Source organism: Lissotriton helveticus, chromosome 4_1 (genome assembly GCF_964261635.1).
Source record: "Lissotriton helveticus chromosome 4_1, aLisHel1.1, whole genome shotgun sequence".
In the NCBI taxonomy this organism is placed as follows: domain Eukaryota; kingdom Metazoa; phylum Chordata; class Amphibia; order Caudata; family Salamandridae; genus Lissotriton; species Lissotriton helveticus.
This window is the reverse complement of record NC_136063.1, coordinates 1,020,385,445-1,020,411,729: the sequence shown is the minus strand read 5'-3', so window position 1 is coordinate 1,020,411,729 and position 26,285 is coordinate 1,020,385,445. Positions and strand designations below refer to the sequence as shown.

At 43.6% G+C, this 26,285-nt stretch overlaps 1 protein-coding gene across 1 annotated transcript in view; it reads right to left on the bottom strand.

Annotated features, from left to right (window-relative positions):
* SEMA5A (semaphorin 5A) overlaps positions 1–26,285 on the bottom strand; it is a 1,863,338-nt gene that overhangs the window by 896,162 nt on the left and 940,891 nt on the right. The window contains exon 6 of the mRNA XM_078687625.1: positions 2,116–2,178. Within this exon, the coding sequence (XP_078543751.1) occupies positions 2,116–2,178 (63 nt within the window). The remainder of the gene's footprint in view (positions 1–2,115; positions 2,179–26,285) is intronic.

Genomic DNA, 26,285 nt, shown 5'->3' with positions numbered 1-26,285 from the left:
AGCCTCCTTAAGGATCTGTGGGGGGCAGCAATCGTTGGGTGAGCCCGAGCTCACTTTGTTCAACAGAGAAACAAAGTCAGTAGTGGAAATCGGGGGAATGACATCCAACCGGAAAGAAGGTAAGTATAAGCAGGTAGTTAGGGAGAGACCGACAGAAACTCACAAAAAAAGCCCATTTCTTTCCCCAAACGGCACTTCTATAGTTTCTATAGCCAAAAAAGCCCCCAAACACTAGTAAATTAACTCCAGCTCGCAGCAGGAGCAAGTCCAAAACCACAAATGGCCAACCGCTAGTACTGAAACACACTCTTATATAAAATATTGGTGTAACAGACATAAAATAAAATCCCATAGGAAATAAAGTAAGTAATTTTATTTTATTTTTAAATATATGCACAATTATTTTCATGTTGAACAATAAAATTTAGATTATGAGTAACTTAGATTTGTTTTGAAAATCATTCACAACATTTTTCAATTTAAAAATAATGGTAACATCTTAACATTTAAAAAATAATAAATTACATTAATTTTATACATATCTATTAGTAACTTGGAATGCTAAAAAAGAAATATAGACATTTTAGTTTAGGGAAATTCCATTGTTTTTAAATAATATTTGAAAAATAATGTACATTTTATTTAAGGTACTTTATTACACATGTGTTTAAAATGTAGTCAATAGTACAATAACCAACAGTAATTTAAAACAAAGTGTTTGTATTTTAAAATGTATATAACATTATTTAGCATTCTCATTTAAGTTAATAAATGTCTTGATATTTTTTTTTACTTTAATAAACGTTTATTAATTTCCCTATACCTTTTACCATAGGGTGATCTCTGACCCAATTGCGGCGGTTTCTGGAATGTTAAATACAGTCAAAAAGTCACTGTTAGTAGCAACTTTACTTTCATATTTGATGTTTTTACTGACTCTACCCCCATTTCAGAGGTGGGGTACGCAAGTCTAGACTTTTGAGTAACTTTACGCTTGTAAATGGTGGAAAGCCAAAATTAGTAAAGTTACTCAAAAGAGTAAGATTTACCCATGTGTTAAGTTAAGTTAGTGAATAGACCCCTCCAAATTCACACAAAGGCTCATAAATCGGGCATTATGACTAAGGGTGGGCGGAACTCGCAGAGTTTTACTCTGTGGAATTATGCAAAGTTACATAAAAACTCCACAAAATTCTGCAGAGTTCTGCCCAAGTTGATCAATAGTAAACCCTGGCCTGCTGTACCCAATGCTCCTTTTGGCCCATTGTGAACACTGCTTTCATAACGCCTCAAGTCTTCGTCTACAGCATCTAAGGTGTAGGGCCCATAATGATAGTATGGGGCATGCACTGCCTAAGACCACATACTGACAACTTGGGCAGGAACCTTGAGAAACCCTCGACCATGATTTGGAAAATAGAAAAACCTATTATTTGATAACGTAAAAATCAACATTCGCATTGCATGACATTTACAAAAAAAACATGAAAAGATGCATGTAGATACACGCTGAGATGGACATAACTCTTTTTATGTACCTGCTGTGTTTTTGGCTTTTCCCTGCCCGGAGCACTTTTCAACGGTAAGCTGAATAAAGTTATAGTGATACAGAGATGTACAGAGTAGTCCCGCGCAAGGTAGGACACTCACGGGTACCTCAAAAAAAATTAAATGCATACATTGAGCAGCTTACAAGGTACCCTAGGAAAAAACTTAAATGAGCTTCACAATAAGCACATCTTAAACAATTACATATTTAAGACAATACGAAAATTAACTCAGGCCATTCCCACAATCAGCAAATCATAAACATTTTCAGATAAAAGAAGCATAAAAATAAGCGCAGGCCGGTCCCACAATCAGCACATTTTAATCATAACATATTTAAAAAAGCACGAAAGTAAATGCAGGCCAGCAGGCCCACAAACATCACGTTAGAAAGCACTTAGAAGAAGGATGTGTTTTTCATGTCCATTGACCTTTTTTTGTCATGTGTGCTAATAATGTAAGCATGTATAAATTTTTCAATATCGGCGCTCACAATATACGAGTACGAAAGCCCTTAGCGCAGGCACCATAACCAATTGCTAATCCTGCAACTGTGGATCTCCTTACCTTCGATTTTCCTTTGCTAAAGCAGGCCCTTCTGGTGGTTTCATCACATTTCCATTCAACTGCCTGAAACAAAATGAAAGTACATCAGGATAAGTAAGTAATGTGCTAACATAGAAGACAGACTAACAATACATTTCAATTCTAGAATTCAGAGCATGAATTCGAATGGCGTGGCCATCAATATATTTCAGCTTTATGCCATTGATTACTCGGTAGTGTCTGGGGAATTAAGATGATCAGGGAGGCATAGCAGATGGGAGGATAGGTTGAATTGTCTCATTTCAATGAGCTATAAAGACTCTGAAGACCAACAAATTGGGTTATCTTAAGGAGGGCAACACTTCTAACTATAAATGACCACGGTTAGGGTCAGAAGGATGAGTGAAGCTGAGTCTCATTCTGTTCCACCTGTCAATAAATTAGTTGGGAAAGCTTCCAGCCTTGGGCAACATTGTTATCGTAAATCATCTCTTGAAATGGGTGCAATTCATATTTTGATCTACTTTGTGCCCTTTAGTTGAAAAGTTCTATGAAGCATACATTTGTTGCATTGTTTTTGGTGTACTACTTGCCCTTTTTTGACTGCCTCCCTGTTGAGATGTTGAGCTGAGAGCTCTGGGATGTACCTGCGCTTTGGGAACGGTACAAAAACCTGAGAAGACTGTGAGCAGTAGTGCCAGCACCCCTAAATTTAGGTCGCTGCTCTCTACTGAAGAAGGAGAAATATCCTGAAACATGTGCAAAGAGTTATGCAGCACTCTCTGCAACAACATGGTGAATACTAAAGGCTTCCAACTAAAGTGAGTGTTATCATGCACTGCATTTACCACAAAGCATCTAGACGAACTGTGTGCTGTGATGACAAGCAGTGTGCTCCCGCCCCCTTTTCTGATCGGAAACATATTCCACATAGCGCATAGGAGATTTTTATTGAAATTCGGGGACAGTGTTAATGGTGAGACCATAAAGACAATTTCTAATATAGGACATGGCAAAGAATACATATTTCACAAGACATTTTCAGGTACAGAGATCTGTAGATAAAATTATTTAACTTTGAAAGATCTTCATATATCAAGCTCCACCTCTACGGGCCTTTACTTCAAAATGTACTGTAGTTAATTGTAATTCAAGTGATTGTACAATAAGGCAGAAGAAAATTACCATTGTTTATTGTTATACCCATTTTCTACACAATCGAATTATAGTCATTGCAACCCAATTTGGCTAAACTAAGTTTATTTATAATGTGTTGAAAATATGCACGAAACTCATATTTACTTAGATTAACAATGTTTTAAATGGCACAAACAAATTTGTATGGGAACACTTTACAAATGTTTGATTTATTTTGTGGTTCAGTTAGGCTGAAGCCAAATTACAGACGCAAATTTAAAACAGAAATTTACAAGTCCAATACCTCTGACTTTAGCAAGTGCGCTATTTTTTATATTTGGTTATGTTTTTTGCAAACATATCAATATTCAAAAGAACATTAGAAAAAATATAAAGGGGTGGGCCAGCAGCCAATGGACACTAGTCTTGGTACTGAAGTGTACTTCTTTTTATGCTTTAAGACAGTGGTTCTCCTGTAATCAGGCAAAACCCTGTGACTCACAGCGCAAGAGAGCAAATGGCTGAAGTGGGCTGACCCCACGATGTATCATGTGGTGAGTGGAAGCAGAATATGACTGACGCTTGAACAGAAGAATAGATGAAGAAGGGTGACCAAGAGACCCCTATATATCTATATAGGTGTGTATTCTTAATAGGATCTTTTGGACAACAAGAAGCTGGCAAGAAAGCTAAAGCAGTGTATAGGCTAGACCTTAAATAACAATCTATAAACCATAAGTTTAATTTCCTGTTATGGTAGCAATGCCTAAACAGACAAATTAAAACAAGCATTGGGACAAAATAGTAATGGTAGGTGTCTAAAATTAAAACACAATACATGGCTGATCCTGCTTGAATTGTGCATTAAGAAAATACTACATTTTTGCTGTAAATAGAACTCCCATCTTTATTGCATTGGACTGGCATTTATATAGTGGTTACTACCCAGGATAAGAGCTGTAGAGCTTTCTGGTGAATAGCACGATTTGGCGGGAGCACAAATGATGATGTTTAGTTCATTGGTTATTTTTAGTATTAGATTTTCGGGCAGTTCCATGCATTTAGGCACATTTCATTGCAGTGAAGCGAAAAGCAATTACAGATTTTAAACTCAGGTAATCATCCACAAATCCTTCTTTCTGACAGTCACTAAGATCCATGGGGATCCCCAGGAGCGATATGTGGGAGTCAAGGGTCGCCTGGCGACCAAACACTACAACTTAATTTCATGCTATTTTCCCAAACCGTTATTGCAACCCACTATCCAAATGTTGATATCCTTTATTTTGACCCTCCCCACGGGGACCACCGTGGTTGGCTAGGACTTCAACTCGGTTCCTGACCCCGAACTTGATGCCTCTATGGCCTCATACTCAGGCCAATGACCCTACTCAGCATGTTTGCCCTCCTGCGCCGACTCAATAGGTCTGTGCGATGTATGGCACTCCTGGATTCTGGCTGTGCAAGCTTATCCGCATCAGTCCACGGCTCGTGATATGGAATCATGCATGGACCTGTTAGGGATGCCAGCTGCAAATCTCCTTTCTGTTCAGTCGGTATGAATTCTTGCACGTAGCATCTCTATGCATGCACCCTTCTTGATGACTCTCTGCCCTGCGTGGAGATTTAGTGCCTGGCACTTGCAGGCCCCTGAATGTTTCACAATTGTGTAGGAGGAGTTGCAGGCTTTCTTCTGGATTAATGTGGATTCAGTGTTATCCCCGGTCACACTGGGGGGTCGAGCAAACACTCCTTAAGGGGTCAACTAAAGGGATATGTGCGCCATTGTGAGGCACACCAACTGGTGCAGATAACTTGTCTTGAGGCCCAGATACTTCAGCTGGAGGCCGACTTACGCCGCCACGAAATAGAGGAGACTAATCGGTTTCTGGCCTTGGCACGCATTGACCTCTGACAGCTCTCCTTTGAGGAGGCGAAACAATGCTGGAGGGCCTCTACCCAGAGAGTATATGAATCTAGTGATAAGTCTAGCAAATTGTTGTACTGGTTGGCGACCTGTGGCATCTCTGACAGGTTGGAGCCTGCGGTCTGGGACTCCTCCGGCCACCTCCGGGGGGGTGGGGGGGGGGGGGGGCTGTCCAATATTGCTCGTACATTTGCGGACTTTTATCAAGCCTTATACCCAACACCCTTCCCTCCACTGGAGATAGTGATTATTATCCTAGGTGATACCCCACTACCGTCTATCCCTGACTCCTTGTCCCGAGAATTAGATCAGGCCCTTACTGTGGATGAAATAGATTGCACTATAACTGGGCTGCAGTCCAGGAAAACAGAGGACCCAGATAGCTACCCCATTGAGTATTAGAAGCAATTTCGAGACATTTTGACCCCTCACTTGTTAAATCTTTACATAGCTAAGACACAACGGGCTGCTTCCAACCAGAATTGGACGGTGCCACCATTGTGGGCCTTCCGAAGGATCAATGTTCATCTTATTGTCCTATCTCCCCTATTAATGCAGACATTAATATCTGTGTGAAGGACCTGGCAACCTGCTGATCCATGCTCTTCCCAACCTTATTCATCCAGATCAATGCAGATTTATGCTGGGACAGAGCACCCGCCATTGCATTTGTGTAGTCCAGACGGCCCTTTGTCGAATGCAGGACTTGGACAGTACTACTTGTAAATTTCTCTAAGGCCTTTGACACTGTCTCCTGGGACATAGTACTCTTGTGGGCGGGTTTGTGAGTTGCATTTCATCAAATGGTCTGTCTCCTTTTCTGTAATCCGACTGCCCTGATCCAGGTGAACAGTGTTTTATCCCCCCCGTTTCCCATACAGCGGGGTACGTGCCAGGGCTGCCCGCTATCTCCCCTGTTGTTCATCCTTGTGATAGAGCCCCTGGCGCATCTTATATGATGTGGCGCCTGGATAGGGGGATTGCGTTGGGAAAATGGCTTTGATGACCCCACAGCTCTATATAGAGATGACATCCTCCTGTTCCTTGGGGGCCCTCAGACCATTGGACCCCAGTACCTGGCGATTCATCATCTGAATGGTGCTGAGTCAGGCCTTCAGATCAATGAGGGCAAGTCTGGCCTGGTGGAAGTAAGAAGAGATGCAGGGGGTGATTCTGGTGTCCGGATATCCCCACCTGGCGCAATTTTATGTAAGTACCTGGGGATTCATGTGTCCCAACTCGCCAACCTGGCTTGGGCTCTTAACTTTCGGGGGCTTGCTCAGAACTTGCACCTCTGTGCCACCTTCCACCTTAATACCTTGTAGCGCATCGCATTGTTTAAGATGGTGTGTTTCCCCCACTATCTGTATGTCCTGGAAATCTGCTGCTATCCCATTCCTCCCAAATGGTTTCACTCTCTGACTTCTAAATTTACAATCTTTGAAATACCATATTTGCAACTGATATCCCAGGTTTCCTAGCTACGTCCTGTTGGGTCTCCCCAATCCACTCACTTACACGCTACAATCTAATAGAGGCAAGGTAATCACGGTGGCCCTGGGAGAAGCCAAACAGATCATCCTCGCTACATGGGGTACTGAGGCTACACCTACCCATGTAGACTGGTTACACAAATTATGGGAAATGCTAGGGATGGGATGGAAAAGTTGACGGTAGTACCTATCCGCTTGATAAGATCTGACAACCTTGTCTTAAGTACTTCTATGAGTAATACAAAGAACTATCCTGCCCACACTATTTGCAGATATTGTGCTTAAAAGCAGCCGACAATCCTGACCCACGCTAACCCTTTTGAGACCACATTTGCATTCAGTGATGCCATCACAGGTCGAGGAGCACCACCACTCCTCATTCTGCCCCAATCCCCCTCCCCACTTTCTACGTCTTTCCATCTCTTCCCTCCTTTGTTCTGTGATACATACATAATCTGCCTTTTGTTGTTTCACCACCAGCCAATAGATGTAGGTGGGACAATCTGTATCGCTTGCTTTTCTCTAAAAATCAATAAAATAGATCTAATTGCTTAATGTACAAGCTTTGTGTGGGTGGGTGGGTGGAGGGCATAGGGTGGCTTATCAATTAGTGTGCAGAACCCCCATTGATGGTGGCTTTGGAATGTCTCATATATACTTCTATTACTTGGCAGCGCACCTGGTTCCAATTAATGATTGGTTCACTGGGGGTTGGGATGATCCTGCCTATCGCCTAGAACTCCATATGGTGATTTTGATTGTCTTGTTGACCTCCTCTATAATGCAGTTTACCCCGACATTACCTTCCTGCATGTGAGTATCTCTTTTCTGCTGGACAGCATCATTGCGTCTTACTCATTGGGACCGCCATCTGACTGGTATGTCTCCTCAGTGACAGGGTACATAGCTCGGACACCCTATGTCACATATCTTCCCAGACACCCTGGTTCATGAATACAGCCGGCTTGAAGCCAAGATCTTTTTGTGATGTCTGGGGAAGGGAGCCATTTCTCTGAACTACTGCTCATCTATACTCCTGACAGAATTGAGCGGCTCAGACAGAAGTGGATATTATAGGTGGGAGACCTCGCTGAAGGCGAATGGAGGGAGGCTTGCGTGGCAAACCTGGGAACTGGCGATCTCCTCCCGCATATGTAGGATTCAAATATATTGCCTCCATTCGACTTATCTCTCCCCACACCGCTTGATCCGAATGTCACCCAATGCTCAGGTTGGCAGCATGTGTTGTGCACTTCCGACGATAGGTTTCTTCCATGTAGCATGGGATTGCCCAGTGCTGCATCCCTTCTGGGACGTGGTGCGGTAGAAGCTCTCTGTGGTTCTTGGACACTCTCTGCACTTAGCTCCATGTATAACATTCTGCTGGGACTGGTGGTGAAACTGGGGGGAGGCATGGGCTGAACGAATTTTCCTTGGAGTGGCCTGCTTGGTGGCCAAGAGAGATGTAGCTAGCACATGGAAGCAACGGATGCCCCTTTAATCCTGTGTTGGCACCGGGAGATAGACCAGTGCATGCCACAGAAAAAGCCTATTTATGTTGCATGTGGGTGTCCCCATAAGCATGAATGAGTGTGGGGAAAATTATGTTCTTTCTATGGACTGTCGATGTAATGGAGTTGTTTTTCGCCGCTGCGATGTTACTATGTCTTGATGTACCATTCTATTCGCAGTTCCTTCTATATGTGATAATGAATGTCTTTGCTGCAAAACTTGTAATAAAGTTGGTTATTAGAAAAAACACAGGTAGATCATGGACTATGTATTGGGAGTAAGCATTTAGACAGAGATATACGCAAGTGAAGCATCACACATTTTAAGCGGAATCAGTTAAGTAGGCAAGTAGGGTTTGCTAAGCACAGTAAAAAAGGGGAAACTATTGAAGGCTATAAGTCCAGCTTGTTGTTTTATTTCATTCAGGGATTTAGGGCAATATTGTGGAGGAAGCTTGTAGAGATAGCATACAGGTCCATGCACTGTGGGAGAAACAATAGCTAGAAGGCCAATATTCATTTTTTACCATTTAATAGTACAGTAACACAGAAAATCATCCATCAAGTAACGGTTCCTTGAGGTCTGCCATAAATTCTTTGGCAAGATGGCCATGTCTTCCCTCTGTGTTAAGGCTGAGGGAGTTTTCGTGCATATTCAGTTTTGGGCAAAACTAATTATGTGAACAGGGTTTGATGGATGTTCAAAACCCATCTGAGTATAACAAACTGGAAGGCCATGGCTATACGCTGGATATGCTGTCAACGACTGAGCGTTACTTGGACACTTTCCCTAATTTTGCGTATGTTGGAGTGCAAAGAGTAATTCTGACTCCTCCCACCCAAAGTCCAACAGTTTCCCTACTGTTCTTCAGGTTAAAGTGGAAGCAGTGACTTGGGCGTCTTCAAGACCATTTTTTTAATGTTCCTAGTTGATATATATATATATATATAAAATTAGTTTAAATTAATTGTTTTTTTTTATAAATTGTTTTGTGAATTTATTTTGTATGTATATACATTCTAAATTTGTTTAGTATCTAGTGTACTCCCACGTAATTAATTGTAGTAGTATTTTCATTATTTATGTTTAAATAATAATTTTGATTTTAAATATGATATTTGGCAATTATTTTTAAGTATGTATTTGTAATGTGTTTGTCCATTATACTTATTTTTCTCTTTTTATTATGTCTATTGTTTTAAAATGTAATATATTTAAAGTTAATATATGTGTTAAGGCTCACATAATGTATAACAGTTCAAATTTGATATACTTACCCATTTTTTATGATATTGTGGTCTTCAATATTTTTGGTCAATATTAATAACTTTACATATAAAGCAAATAAAGTTAATATTTGGGTTCTCAATATTTTCTTGTGATCATATTGTTGCTGGTATTTCTGTGGGTGACATTTCATCTGACAACCGCTGGTGACATATGCTGTACATTTGCTGTACCTGATGGCTGTCAGCATTCTGCCTATTTTGGTTAATCCTAGTTCTCTAGTTTTCAACTAATTTGCCATTATGTGAGGTACGATGCCTGGCGTTACACTGCATTCTGGTGTGACATAGATGACAAGTTGCTCCAAATCATTTGAGGACACCTGCCAGTCCTATTTCTTCATTCTTCGATTTGCAGCGTATCCATTCTAAGCGTGGGCTGGCAAATGTTAATATGTTGAATGCTAAAACATGCTAAAACAATCATGGATGATGTTGTACAATTTAGCCTTTACATGGTTGTGTTTTTCTCTTTTATGTTTTAGATCAAAGCTTAATGGTTTGTGTTTGATTCGTTGAGGTGCTAAATCAGTGTGCTGGGTTAAATAGATCAGCTCTATGACTGTTTCACAAGGATTGGTGGTGGTAGTGTTTGGGGAGACTGATCTTATAAAGCAGACACTAAAATGAAGAGAGCGCCCACCCTTGGTCAATGCATTGAAACCATTTACTCCACATAGCTGAAAGTTTTTATTCATTGTCAGCAGTTCTGGAATTAATTCTCCCACCACTCCTCACAATTCAATTATTCATTCATTGGCCATGCAGCTCTGTAACCACTTTCCATTCAATTATTTGGCATAATTCTATAACGAAAAATAGTTGCAAAACGCACCCTACTTGCAATTTATTTCCATAAATGTTCTTGGGACTAGGACCCCTCAAACCTCTGTTGCAGTACCAGGCTCGCTCCATACATCCAGTGAGGATTTTAAGTGGGATGAAAACACTGTGGAGTCTCTTAGCATAGTGTGCCACTGACTTGTAATTTTCTGTTTTTGTCATTGCCTCCAGATATATGATACAACAAGTAACATCATACCTACAACAAGTCAGGACGATTGGCTTTGTCAATTGTTGTTAGTTGCATAATATTAATGAGCAGCATTCGAGGCCCCCTTTAAAAAACTGCTGGTGCTCAATTCCGGTGAGACCCGGCCCACTTAAAGCCCTGCATCCAGTATAGGGGCTGATCTGACGACACTCTTCGGGCTACATTCGGTTCCTGTACAGCACTGAACATTGCGTGTTACTTTTGGAAAGTAGTTGCATCAATGAATATGATTAACTTAAAATCTTTTTCCATTTGGAAATAGGGTCTTATTGATAAGCTACCTTTGAACCGTTCTGTCATCTCTCCGGTGTCAGGAGGATAAATCAAAGTTGTTTTTTCAATGTTTTTAATCACTGCTCATTTCATATAAACTATTTTGCACAGCCAGCTCACGAGATGCTGAATCTGCAGCTCGGTATACCTGACCCATCAGGCCGACGATGCTAATTACAAGTTTACTGAGCAATTACACTAATAAGTAGGTTCAATGCTTATCTACAAAACGACAAGAAAGAAGTCGTGGTGGTTCATGCCACGTGCGCTATTAATAGGCATCGGCCACAATGCACCCTGTAATTTGTCTTTCCAAGCCGTCCACAGAGCTGGCTTCCTTTCCACAGGAAGAAACCCCTCCTCACCCCTGGCTCCTTTGATTTTTTTTCCGCACAGGTTTTTTCAGTCCTGGCTTTGTAGCGGGTGGATTGTGTGCACGTGTTTTTTTGGACTCTCTGCAAGATGGCGTTGGCGCTTGACCCCCCACAGAGTCCAACAAAACCGGCGGTAGCGGTGGAGGGGAGAGCCCTCGCCGGCGCCGCGCCGCGCCACACCAAAGTGCATAAAATGGATGAAATCGTTTGACTGTACCGAACAGAAGCTCCTGTGTCCTTGGAAGAATTGCTCAAAGGGCTGTTATTGGCATCTCTGAATGTGCCTTGTGTGCAACAAAAGTGTCCAAAAACAAGACATTGTCATGGAAATTGTATCAACGTGTGCCCCTAGATCATGTTATGCCTTTAAAGGGCAGACGTGCACGTAATGAGGACTTACATAATGGAACGTGCCACGAAGAGAATGAAACCCATCCATGGCGAATTTTTTAAAACAACATTTACTGTTGCGAGCAGAATGATTAATTCATGTTTTCTCTCATTTGCGATCGTATCAGAAACATAAAAGCCTCTCTCTCTAAAGACTCCGTAATGTGTCCGGACAGCGTCCATGCTTGTTATTTTTGACAACAAAGATAAAGTCAGCTCTGCTTAAATCACGCTTCTTATCATCCGCAGCTGATGCCTCAGCATCGTGACGCCTGCGCGCGTGTGACAAATGCTGCTAAGTTAATGATATTGCAGAAGGGAAATCGCATCTTGTTTTCACCCTTGACTACTTTAAAACGTGGGAAAACGCCTAAGCGTAGATTCGAACGAAAGGAGGACGGCTGCGAAGAAATGAATCTGTTTCCAATGTAGTTTACAAGCTATTTAAATTGTGATCCTGTCTACAAATACGGAAGACAAGAGTTTTAGGACAGACAATCAATATTCCGAAATTATTATTTAGTGTTGGGATAGGCACACTAGTTTTGTTCATGTTTTCGAGTACAAATAAGTTAATCAGAAAGGTCTTAAGAGTTGTTTACATTACTGTTTTCCAGGGGAGCTGGTTTGCACCACCTAGAGCTCCTGTCATGCTCCATGGCTGAGAAGGCGCATTCATGGGTGTCCAAGATGGTGGTGCAGCACTCTGTGCTTAGCCGCTCCCTGAGAAAAGTTTGATCCCAGTATCCAGCTGGGCAAAAAAGACACTGTATCAGGCAGGCTTTCTTCTAGAACCAAGCAGTTATGAGACCCCCTGAAACTCCTGGGCTCATAACGGTTTTAGACTAGTTCACCGCGGACCCAGCTGCAATGCCAATCTGTCTTCCCTCCTCCCTCCTTTCCCTCGCCCTCTCCGAGCCTTGCTGCTTTGTTGGAGACCAGCAGACTCACCGACTAGTTAAAAGTAAACTTTCTCTTTAGAACAGGAAGTTACTCCTTGTCTATTGCATAATGACTGCACCCCATAAAGGCAACCTCAGGGTTAAAACTGTCAGTCGATATCTAAGTTCAGGGGACATGCTGATTGAAAAAGCGCTCTGAGAGAGGAGCAGAGGGTAAATTATGTCACCACCACATCCAGAAACGGCCCTCAGCAATCACAGCATGGGAGTCACTTGCGCTGTTAGAAACTTACGATTAAGTGGATTTTCAGAGATCCTCGACTACGACTCTTATCTCCACTAAGAGAGTATGCAATTTGAAACATCGCAACCATAATTCCTACACCAGGGAACTGGGATTTGGATCTACAAGGACAGAGTCCCAAACAGTTTCCCCAGATCATTTGAAGGACAGCTTAGACAGTCAGGAAGGGATGGGCCCTAAGTGAATCTATTGAATCCACTGACAGTGAGACTGGTCAGGGAAAAGCGCTCACAAATCCCATGGAGGTCAAAGAAAATGTACCTCCAGACTCCAAAGCATTTCATCTTAATCTCATTCACGTGCCTAAATCCACCGTACCTGAAGTGACAGATGTAGTGGGGCAGGTATTACAAACAAGCAGCTCCCCTGGGGCTAAGAACCCCCAAACATATCCCTTGTTCATTTTGGCTGGACTTAAGAAACAACAGAAAGATGGAACACATTAAGCACCAGGGGATAGTGTGCCCAAAATGGATCAAGATAAGCACAGTTCAACCTCCAATGCACAGAGCAGCACTGCATATCCGCAGCAGAGATCAGCCTCCTCGCTTACCTTTAACAGGCCCTATCCCACCACCGTCTATGGTTTAGGAAAGTTTGCATGGAACTCATGCAACGGCCCCTCAAAAAGCGTCACTAACAAGCAATCCTTTGGGAGCACAAGGTCCCACACAAGCCAGGGAGACAGGCAAAACTCATGCTTCATCTATGGAGGCTCGTCTCCACCAAATACGCGGTGAATTAAAAACAATGAAAATATCTCAAGATGAGGCACACAAAACAACAGACCAGTAAGTAACCCTATATCATAACAATATGCAACAGCATCTCTGAGGTAGAACAACACAGCTCAGATCTGGAAGATGTCAGGATCGTCCAGGATTGAACAGCCTACAAGCTTCAAGTCGAGTTGATTGATCTTCAGATTAAAATTGACGATGCTGAGAGTAGATCACGCAGTTCAAAATTAAGATTCACAGGAATACCTGAAGGACGTGAAAACTGACAGACAACTGCTAGTATCATTTAGGATCTTGTATATAAACAGGTCTACCCTGAAGCTTCGGCCTAAAATTTGCACCTTAACCATCACATGGGCACATCATGTCCCTACTGTCCAATCCCTTAGCATCTAATATCCACAGACGATACTTGTGAATTTGGGAGATTTCAGGTACAAGGATCGCATTATCTCCAATGCCATATGAGACAAACTCTATCAGATTCCCGGGGACTTTTCTTGTAAGCTTTTTTCTGATATGTCCGCATTCTCCATACGGCACTGGAAAGAGTTTAAAAACATGATAAGTAATTTCCAGAACCTCGGTGCCCCAGCAGGCATTGTACAACAATCTAGACTAAAAGTTCTTCATAAGGGGCAATACCACATTTTCCATTTGGTGGAACAAGCACAATATTTGCATCTATTCAGCAGTCTGGTAGGAAGGACGGGAAAGGTAGGAATGGGCAAATAACCATTATCTCTGGATAGTGAGAAAAATGCTCTGTTATTTTCTCTGTTTAATCGTAACTCCCACTTTCTAGCCATATCAGGTTAGGTTTTGGTAATAATAATAATAATAATAATATCCACATTTGTAAAGCGCACAATCACCCGTTAGGGTCTCTAGGCGCTGGGGGCCGTCGGGAAGATTAAGCAAGCTATTGCCCAGAGTCACATGGTGCTGGGCTAACCTGCCGCCAGTGCCGGGGATCGAACCGTGATCCCCAGATTCCGGAGTCAGTCGCCCTGGCCGCGGCGCCACACCTCTTAATACGTTTTACTGGTAGGTCTTTGTTTGCCTATATTTTTGCTTGAACTGCTATTAACATTCTCTAGCATCACCGGTTTAAGCTTTGATCAAAAATTGCTCTTTTTTTTCTGGAAGGGATGCCTTCAGTTGATTTAGGTTATCTCCAGGTGCCATGCCAAGGCACCATTTCGAGGGGGGAGGGAAGGTTTGAGGTGGATAAAGGTGGAGAAAAGATTCACAAGTAGGGTTGGCTTTGGGGTGATTGAGGGGCTACTGCCTTGGAGGGAGCCTAGGACGTGTCAGACTTCAGGGTTGGCAATAGGAGGGTGGGTGGCGTGGGAGATGTTGATCAGTTTGGGGATAAGCATGGGGTGTTTGTGATTGAAAATGTTGCAGCAGGTTGACTGGATTAAGGTATCTCTTAGCTATGTTCTGCAATACGCTGAAAAACGTCTCTTGCAATGTGATCAGCCGTAACAATAGGTTAAAGTGCCAGGGTATATTAGCTCGGTTTAGATCTTTAGAAGCAAATGTGATATTTTACAGGAGACGCACTGAAAGATAAGGTCTGCCAGCCTTGTATGCCAGCATATATTCAACATTCGTTCTTTGACTCATCTCAGGCTTCTCATCGTAGTGTAGCAATCCTGACTACGTGAACAGTTAGTTGAATGTGAAATTCTTGGAGTAGTAAGAGATCCATGTGATAAATGGATTTGGATAAAAGCCAGAATTAATAATCAAATTCTTAATCTACTAAATTATTACGGGCCTATAGAGGACTCGCCCTCGTACCTACAAGATCTCTATTCCTAAGTACAGCAAGCCATAGGCTATCTGATAATAGGGGGGATTTCAATTAAATTTAAAATGTATCTCTAGATACGTCTCGCTCGAATAAGCATTAAAATAAGCCTAAGTCCATCAAGGTCCTGCAAGCCTTAACTCACAATTTTAACCTCATAGATCCTTGGTGGACACGCTATTCTTTGACGCAACAATATATCTGTCACTTTAACCGATACAGCACTGCTTCATGGATAGACTTTCTTCTTAGTATCTCACGCAGTTCCATGGGTGAATGCACCCATAATAACTCATTCATTTTCCGATCATCCGGTAATATGCTTAGACATTGCATTTGTAGCACCTTCATCTCAGAGGCCACGGTGGATCTTTAATAAAGCTTTACTTGCAGACAACTCCTAGATTAAACAGATGAGTCAAAGTTTAGAGGAATTTTTAAGTCTTAATTTAGGCTCAGCCCTGTTTTTAGACTATTGAAAGCTCTGAAAGCTTATTTCAGAGGTTAGGTTTTATCTTTTCAGACTGCTCAAAAACAGACAAAAAGGATACAGCGCACCAAACTTCAATCTCTATTGGATGAAGCTGCAAGAGCGCAAGTGCAGAACGCCAATATGAGTACGCAGACAGCCCTAACTCAAGCTATACATACATTTCTAGACAATTTTACTGCCAAATAAATAGCTAATCACAATTTGGATCTTCAGAAAAAATATAAGAAAAATGAGTTTATAGGTACATTTTTACCATGTGTACTAAAAGGAGGGCCAAGGCCAATATTATTAAAATTAATAGCGAACCTCAGACCAATGTTAATCGATCACAACCCTCTGACATGGCTCAGGTGTGTAGGGATCCTGATTCTAGATTATACGCTGAATCTCATAGCCGCTCATCTGAGGACATTAAAAATTGGCTAAAGATATTAATATTCCAAAGCTTTTGGCAAAACAAATCGAAATTATGACTACTCTAATAACTCTGACAGAATTTCAACAAGCAGCAAATACATGCCTAACTCCAAGGCGAGCAGTAAGGATGGTATACCAGTATATGTCCACAAGACGTTTTTGTCGCAATTAGTAAAATTTTTGGTTCAGCCTTTTCAATCAGATTCTCCTGGGGTGTCCTATACCAGGCACCTTTACTAAATCAGTAGTGGTCAGTTTTTTAAAGAAAGATAAATCAGAGAAAGTACTTAATTCATACCGTCCCATAACTATTTTCAATAGTGATTATAAGCTGTCCACTAAAATTATTGCCAACAGGCTATCACCTACAGCCCAGTCAGATATACATATGGACCAAAATGGATTACTCCCCAGGTGGAATATTTCCAAACACAAACTTTGACTCAGGCAATAGATTTTTTTATTCAAATCAGAGTATTAAGGCTGCAAAAAAACGATGGATTTAGGCCCAGATCTTTGTACTGGGGTGAATGTATGACATTGTTCTACATTCTGTCCATCAACTGTGTTTTTTGCAATTTTCACCCCGAATGGGCTGGGTATGCTCAGACGTGAGTCCCAGGCTCTCCACACCACTGGAGTCAAGCTATCCAGGCTGAATGAAGGCTGATAGCCAGAAACCGGTCCTTGGATGCTTGATTCCGGTCTGGGAAAGACATGGCTTGGTAGTTCGGACTGGACTGTTCTCATGAGGCACAGGGTCAGAGCTGATTTGCATATAGCCAGTGTCTAACCCAGGGTGGTGTGGAGTGCAAAAAAACGATGGATTTAGGCCCAGATCTTTGTACTGGGGTGAATGTATGACATTGTTCTACATTCTGTCCATCAACTGTGTTTTTTGCTGCGATAATGCTGGACACGGAAAAAGCTTTTGATTTAGTAGAATGAAATGTTTTATATGCAATTCTTCATAAGTTTGCTTTCCAGCTTAGCTTTATGCGACTATTGAAAACATTATATTTTGATGCTAACGCCATTATAATCATCAATCGGGGAGATTGTTATCAGACGGGGCACTTGTCAAGGGTGCACAATGTCTCCTACTTTGTTTGCTCTATTTATCGAGCCGTTAGCCTGTATCATCCGTCAAGATCAAAGCATTAAGCCCCCCGTTTTGGGAGCACCAAAGCTCAAACTATATACTGATGACATGGTGCTATATCTAGCCTCAGATAAAACAAATATTAATTGTGCTTTTAGCAAAATGTCAGAATTCAAAGCAATCAGCGGATATAAGATGAATCGGTCACAGATGGAAGCCCTATCATTCAACTGTGCCTCTGATACTGTTCCTGCTACTATGCATGAGGCATTTCATGCATAACGACCCATTTGCTTCTTGGGTGTTAAGGTTACTCCAAAAGTCTATACATTATTTACTCTTAATTATGCTTCAATTTTAACCAACGTTTGTGGGTTATTTAAACAATGGGAAAAGATTTCCCTCATGGTCATAGGGGATATTTCGCTGATCAAAATGAACGTGTTACCACTGTTTTTGTTGGCCTGTTCTAACATAATGATTAAAATACCAAAATCTTTTTTTGAAGCCATCGATACAGAAATGTGTGTTTTATTTGGCAAAGGAAAAAACCATGAATAAAATTGCTGAATGTTCAATTAACAATTGAGGAGGGTGGCTTGGCGCTCCGTCATTTAAAATTTATAATTGGCTGATGTCTGCATTAAAAAGGTTGACCAGCGTTGATAATTACTATTTAAATAATATACTAAAAGCTGCCGAAATTAATCTCTTATTTTCTACAGATCCCCAGATTATCAAAATGAAGGAGCTATAAGACCCCATTCAAATTATTGCAGATTCCTTTAATTTGAACATAAACTTCCTCGCCTACATCCTCAAATAAAACTTGACTCTTGCTCATTATTGGGTCTACGACTTGGCCGGTCGATACTCAGCTGCTGGGCTACCTTGGGCTTTTGGAAGCTTAATGATTTTTTTGAAACAATCAATTTACCACATGGTCGACATTGAGGAGAAATAACCACCTGGCTATCCCTACACTTTTTTTTAGCTATATCCAAAGAAAGTATTTTTGCTCTGGTTATCAGTCGGATCCCCAAATGAGCTAGTGGACAAAGTGTGTCGGACTTTTTTTCATTGACCGTTTAATAGGACTTGGAAATTGGTATTGAGCTCTACTCCAGAACCTAGGTCTGCAATTGTCTGATCATACACGCAAGATTGATTCAACTACCTAGTGCAATGGTACTACTGTAATCAGTGCAGTATTAAAGCTATTTGTGTGACTGGCTTCAAAAGAAGAGTTTTTTTTGCTAATGGCTTGGGCCGGGTCTGGTGGCTCAGTGGACTAATGCGTCCATTGCAGGGGCCTTTGTTCGACCTCAGGGTCACAGGTTCAAATCCTGGCGGGTCCACTCAGCCTTTCATCCATCTGAGGTCAATAAAATGAGTACCATTGAGTTGGGTAACAATGAACATCTGTTATTCAGCACCGAGAGCCTTCTGGGTGAACGTGAGCTTTACAAAAACATATGTTATGTTATATGCCAGATAAAATCAAAAAAATGTACGGAGGAGTTTCATCAGCATGGTTTAAATGCGGGCCAGAGGGTGGGAATTGGCTCCACCTAATGTTTACCTGTCCTAGATCTTTTACGTTCTAGACCACAATTTTTTTTGAACATGGAGATTTGATGGGACAAGTAATGACTCCAGATCTGCTCGGAGCCATATTCGATATTCCAACACGTTCCAACAACTTCTCCATTGGGCTGACCCAGCTTTATTTTATAGCTACTTTAGTGGCAAGGTCCCTGATTCTAGCGAATTGAATATCAGTACCTACTCAACTGTTGCCCAGTTGCGTATTAAAATGTGGTCAAAAGTCATGAAAATCTGTACGCATAAAAGAGCTTGGTTCTAATAAAAGGTTCAAGAAAATTTGACAGAATTGGGAAAATGGGAAACACTGAGAAGACTGCAGGTAGCAAGCAGCCCCCACCATACAACTGTGGGTTATATGTGATGGTTTTTACATTATGTGGTAATAACCTTTTAATATTCCTTAAACTGCAGAATTTTGGCTATTTATGGATGTACAAATTATTATTCCAATTCAAGATGAATTTTCACTGCTGCATCTGTATACATTATTTGAAAAAATCAAAAAGACTCTTCTACAGAGATGCCCAGTCTAGTCTAAGGATATCACATGAAATAAATGTGCATGCAATAATCTAAATGCGATTTTTCTATTTTAATAACTCTAAAAATCTGGCTTGGACCAACCCAGCAAGACCTATGTTGAGCCACCGGATCTACAATATGGCTGAGCGATACTGAACCTCATTAGGCAGTGGGTAGTACAGTACAGCAAGACTTAGCAGTATGCAACAATTAGTAGTAATTTCGAATTCATTATGAATGGGAGGTAATGAGGCAAAAGTGTAGCATTTTTGTGGTTCACATATTGCGCTATAGTGTGCCGCAATACTAGCCTTGTAGCTAATGAAGCTAATTTTGATGGTGGCATTCCCAATGCAAATTAGCAACACCTCTGCATTTACTAACACGTTTGTAGTGTGATTTTTCAGCCAGATCCCATAGTCACAGGCGTAGAACTGGACTGTCATTAATCAGGTCTAATTGTTAAAGGTGTTGCTGGCAGACAACTAGAAAATACCCCATCTTTTTTCCTTCAACCTGATTGGTTAATTTGGAAAGCACATGACCACACCAAGTGCCTGACTTTAAGGGGCTTATTTACAAGTCCTGTGTGATGCTGCAACGTCACTTTTTGTGACTTTCCAGTGGCGAAGAGCCATATATACGAAGCCACAAAAAGCCACCCTGTATGGCTTTTCATGGCCTCGTAGATATGGTGTAAGGCAACGCAGTGCTAGTTGCTGAGTTGCCTCACACTGCATTTGCGAGGTGTGCCATGGACGTTGCGGTCGGTGTTCGCACTCAACGCCCATGGTATTTGACACATTCATAGATTTACAACATAGTGTAAATCTGGGAATGAGTGAAAACCGTGCGCCTCCCCAGGGTGACGTACCAAGGAGAAATAATGTTATTTCTCCTTGCGTTTTCCTCTTTCTATGTGTGCGGCATTCTGCAGCACATGTATGTTGTAGTGATAGTCATGTGTAGCCACGAGACATACAGTTTAGAGCGGTCTCTCAAGGCTGAAAAAGCCAAAGCTGCATATTGTTATTGTTTTAGTGGTTTTCCATGCTTGTGGGGCAGACGCTGTTGGCGACACTCTCCGCAACGTTTTTCAGTTGCAGGAGAGGTTAGCCGGTGGTGGATGCTCCCCGTTGTGGGTGTATTTACTTCTGGAAATAAACATTTCAACTCTGTGCTGGACCCCGCCTTGTTACTATTACATAGAAAGAGGAAAACACCTCTATTGATTGTTTTTGTGCAGAAGGTGCCCCTTCCTGCAAAAAAGGCAATCATGCCAACAACGCAGACACCCTGGTAGCATGGTGCCTGCGTTTGCGCAGGGCTGCCTATTGTTTGCTAGCGCTGGCTAAAAGGACAGTAATGCACCATATCTTGTAAAAACAGTGCATTCCTACCCTTTTGAATTGGCGGAGGGCAGCACAGCAAGAGGTCCTATGCCAATAACTTGGAAATAAGGCCCCCGGTTTTCACATCAAATACCATGTCTGATTTCATTGAGGAACCTCTGGGACAGCAGTGTTTTTTGTCTTGAAATTAACTGGGGAAGTTTTTATTTTTAAGTGTAGTCTCTCCTTTGCTGGTTCACCATACTCATGGTCTCTACAAAAAAAACATAATGAAAATACATGTAAATATATATGCGTAGAGGGATGTTCGATTAGTCTTCTTCATCCGTTGGTCTTTTCAAGTGTCCTTCACATTTGAGCTCACCCACCACAGCCAACACATTGGGAAATGGGTCAGCCCATGCCAGTCATTGTTTCTCTTCACTGTGGGTGACAGCATTTTAGCCAATGCACATATGCACATCCGCAAAGCAAGTAGTCCATTTCAGTTTGATTGCCGGTAGCCCAATCTCTTCTTTTATTTCATTTTTTTTATTTTGTAATTCTTCGTTTTTGTGATGGGTAATTTTTAATGTACTTTTTTTAAAACAAATAAACGCCGCCTTTAGATATTTTCACGCTATTACTTTAAAAAAAGTATAGATTTTACTTTAATTGGTATTGCATATGTTTGAAAATAAAATTAAAATAAAAAATTACAGACTTCCTAAAGCCAGACCTATTGACTTTGCCAAAACCTGTTGCCTTTGCCAATACTTGTTCAGTATATAAACCACAATGGGATCGTAGCAGCTTCCCAAAAGCATGCATTACAAAAAAGAAAAACGATAACTAAATATGTTTCTTCTGATTCAGTAAATCTTCGGATTGCTTGCTGCCCGTTTGAGGCTAAGCAACAGTTTGCATTCAACAGCTAACAGATTTGCAGATATGATTGGTTATGCCTCGAGCTCTTCTGAGTATTTGTAATGCAAATGTGGAGGCCCCACATACTAGCATCCTTTAAACAAATGTAAACGATGGCCTCAACTAAACAAGCATTGGCATAGCCAACAGGCATCGCCTTTGGGCCCTTATAAGAGTTTAATCATGCAGCACATTTTTTTTTAAAAAGACCTTTATTGTCCATCATACAGTGTACACAGCATCGTAGCTTACAACCCAGCCGGGCCAGCAGCAGATAATGAACTTTGTGTTAGGTAGGGTAAGTGAACACAGCTTCAAGGCCGACAACCCTTGGGTCCGGCAGCGTATAACAATATGTCACATAACACCGTAATCATGTATACATAAATTGCCATGCAAGTGTGTGGTCTATGGGTTTTCCGTATATAGTCAGTGGACCAAAGTAGCTGCGCCGAACCCACCCTCATCATCAGCAGCGGTGGCAGCCGAGCCCACTATGTCTAACGTGCGCCATTGGTGAGTGTCTCAGTGTGGGTCAACATTCAGATGGGCCTGGTGTCATATGAAGGAGTGATGAGGGTGTTCCGCGACTAAGCGCGCTTGGGGCGCATAACCGCCTTGTGTGCCCATTCCGTTGGAAATAGCTGTTCTGTACCTTAGCGCCCAGGTGAGGTGCCCAAGCCTTAGCTGTCACTAAAATGGTATGAAGCATGGAGTTGTATGTGTACGGACATGGTCTAAGAGGAGATGGAACCAAATCAACAACGAATTACAAAACAGGAACATGAGTTATACAGTAGGTAGGTGGGGGTAGGTGTGTGCAGAGTTAGCCATATCGTCTAGAGGGGGAGGTCAGAATCAGCGTGCCAGCCGTGTCTCACGGGTCAGGCAGGCGGGGGACCGGGGGGGGGTGGTGGAAAAGTGCAGGTTGTCCGTGCGGCGGAGCTATTAGGGGGGGGGGCCCTCGAGTGTGCTGTGGGTGAGGCATTCCGGTGTGGTGCCCGGGCGTCTGTCGTAGCGTCGCATGTGGCGGCGCGTGTCCGGGAGTGGGGCAAGTGGTCGTCAGTGTGAATCAGTTAAGCACATGTCAGACAGTGGGCTGAGCCTAATGGCCGGTTGGATGGTGTATGGTGCATCATGTGCGGTTTGCAGGAATTCGTATCGGGGAGTGGGGGTGGCAGCACATGAATCATTACGTAATTCCCTGTTCCGTACATTTCTGCAGGAAGGAGTGTAGTATGTCCTCCCATTGTTGTGCAATGGGGAATTTTCTGAGCCCTCCTGTCTCTTCCCGCCTCAGGACAGAGGTCTCAGCCCGTGCCCAGTTTGTCAGCGACAGACACCAGTGTCGGAGGTGTGGAGGTGTGGCTGCCTTCCACCGCTTGGTAAGTAGTCTTTTGGCTGTGATAAGTCCAAGATCCCAATATCTATTCTGGACCTTATTTTGGCGCGTGCGCTTGTACAAACCCAATATACAGGCTTCCCATGTGCTTGGTACCAGTTCCTTAGTGCAATGTCGGAGTATCATGGTCACTCCGTCCCAGTACTGCTGGAGGGCGGGACAGAACCAGAGCATGTGAAGGAGATCCGCACCTAGAAGGGAGCAGCGGCTGCAGGCAGTGTCTGTGACCGAAAAATACTTATTTATCTTGTCTGGGGTGAGGTATGCGCGGTGCAGTATGTAAAATTGTATAGTTTTGAAGCGAGGGCTGCGGGGGATGTTCACTGGGCCAGCCAGGATCATAGCCCACTCTTTGTCTGTCCAGTTCCTTCCTCTGTCCTTCGCCCATTTTTCCCTCTGGTGTACAGTTGCCGGGTGTGTATGTAGGAGGAGTGCTTGCGTTAACCAATGAATGATGTGAGTGCCGTTACTCATGACATGCAGGTACTGCATGAAATGATGCGTTGGCGGCTCTCTAGACATGTCTCCCCAAGCGGTAGTCAACGCGTGAACGAGGGATGCGTGTGTTAGGAACTGTCCAGCTGGGAGGGATGTATCTCCTACGAGGGCTGCAAAGGGCAGGAGGGCGCCGTCAGAGTAAAGGTCGCCCATCGTTTCCACCTCTGCGGCGATCCAGCTATCCAACTTTACAGTGGTCAGGGTCCCTGCCGTTGTCGGGGTGCCTAACAGCGGCAATATCGGCGCATATGGTGTCGTTGCTCGTGTGAGACGCAAGCAGCGAAGGAAGCATCTGCGTGCCACCGCGAGCAGTAGTTGTGGCGGTCTGGGAGTTCGAGTTAGCGGGTGGAATAGTACGTGAATCTGGAACAGGGACCAAACAGTGGTATCCGTGGCCGTGTCACCCAGGTTTTTACCACCTAGCCAGCCTGACACCCACTGCATTTGTGCTGCTAGATAATATAACTCCATGTTTGGAACCGCTAGTTCTCCCTCTTCAGTGGGCATGTAGAGTTTCGTCAATGCGACCGAGGCCGACCTTTGTTCCAAATCAGTTCTCGCAGCAGGACCTCGAGGTCTCGGAACACCCGGGTGGGTACATAGGTTGGTATGTTCGCAAAGTAGTATAACAGCCGTGGCAGGACTATCATTTTAGCTAAGGCTATGCGACTAGGGACATTTAGCGGTAGTGTGTTCCAGAACCCCACCTGTGCTCGGGTAGAGGCGATCGCCCTCATCAGGTTTCCTTCCAAAATATCTATTGGGTCTCGATAGATGTGTATCCCAAGGTATCTCAACGTGTTGGGGTACCACTGCAACCTCTCACCCCGATATGTATGTCACATTCGGGAACGCTCGGGCTGAAGGAGTAGGCCCCCGATTTGGCCCAGTTTACTCTCAATCCCGACATTTCCTCAAAGGTGCTGAAGATGGCAGTGAGGGATTCCGGGACGTTGCTTAGGTCCCTGACGTATAAGAGGAGGTCATCAGCATACAAGGACACTACATGTAGTCCGTCCGCCAACGGTACTCCCCAGTTAGTTCCCTGTGACCGGAGCATCGTAGCCAGGGGTTCCACTGCTAGGAAGAACAGTAGGGGTGACAGTGGGCAACCCTGTCTGGTGCCTCTCCGTACTCGAATGGGGTCAGAGAGTAACGCTCCTGTGCGGACTCGGACCGTGGGCTTGCGGTATAAGAGGCCGACCATAGTCAGATAGTCATCCCCTAGGTCGAACTTCTCCATGACCGCTCGCAGGTAGGGCCACTCCACCGAGTCAAACGCCTTCTCCAGGTCGAGTACGAGGCACCCTGCTCGTGGCCATTGTCTTGTGGCGTACTCCTGCAAGCGGAATAGTCGCCTGATGTTGTGGGATGTGTGTCTCGTCGGTACAAACCCGTTTTGGTCTTGATGTACCAACGCAGGAACCATAGGGGCCAGTCTGCGGGCAAGTGTGGAGGCAAGGATTTTGTAGTCCGTATTCAGAAGTGCGAGAGGGCGGTAAGAGCCCATCTGCGTGCCATCTCTGCCAGGTTTAAGTAAGGAGACAAGGGTCGCCTCATTAAGAGTCGGGGGTAAGGTGAAGTCGTCGACAGCCGCGGAGTACATCCTCACCAGGTGTGGGATCAGGATGTCTGAGGCGGCCTTATAGAACTCGGCCGGCAAGCCGTCCGGCCCCGGAGTCTTGCCATTCGAGAGGTTAAAGATGGCGTCGCGGAGTTCCTCGGGATCTAGTGGTGCTCCGAGGTCACCCTGCTGTGCCGTCGTTAGGGTAGGTAAACGTAGGTTAGAGAGATAGTCCGTGATGGCAGTCAGTGGGACATTTAGTCGGGAGTGATATAAGCCTGTGTAATGACCCGTGAACGCCTCGTGTATTTGGCGCTGGGAGTATAGCGATCTGCCGTCTCCGGCTTGTATGGTCGATATTGGAGCAGATCGGTCTTCCCGTTCGATCAGCCAGGTCAGCATTTTGCCTGGTCTGTCACCTTGTCTGTGGACCCGGGTGGAGTGCGCCGCAAAGTTGACACTTTGCAGACGGTCCAGTAGGCGGTCGTGTTCCGCCTTAGCTTCCGTCAGTCGGGCGTTCGCGTCCCCCCCCGCAGGGCATTCGAGGTCCAGTAGTTCTGATTCCAGTCATGTCAGGTCTCGTTCAATTTGGCGTCTCATATGCCCTTGTGTCCCCAGGCAGAGCCCCCAAGTCACCACTTTGAAAGCATCCCATTCGGTTTGGGGAGAGGACGCCGTGCCAGTATTGAGTTCGAAGTATTGGGCTGATTGCGTAAGCATGGACTCTCGGAATGTCGCGTCAAGTAAGAGGTCTGGTTGGAGGCGCCAGGTAGGAACGGGAGGATGTGGGACGTCCCAGGCAATGATCAGTGTGTGAGGGTTATGATCTGAGTGGGTACGGCCCATGTATTGGGTGTCTAGGACTAATGGAAGGAGATCGGGGGAACCATGTACCTGTCCAAGCGGACATGTAGTGCATGTGCGCCTGACCAATAGGAATACGTGCGTGTCATGGGGTTGCGAGTCCTCCATGCGTCGTGTAGGCGCCATTGCTGGGCCCAGTTGAGGAGAGCCTTCGTGGTGAAGTGTGCCTGAGCGTTAGGTGGGGGAGCAGTAGACCTGTCTAAGTGTATGTCCAGGACACAATTGTAGTCGCCTCCAAGGATCCACGGGAGC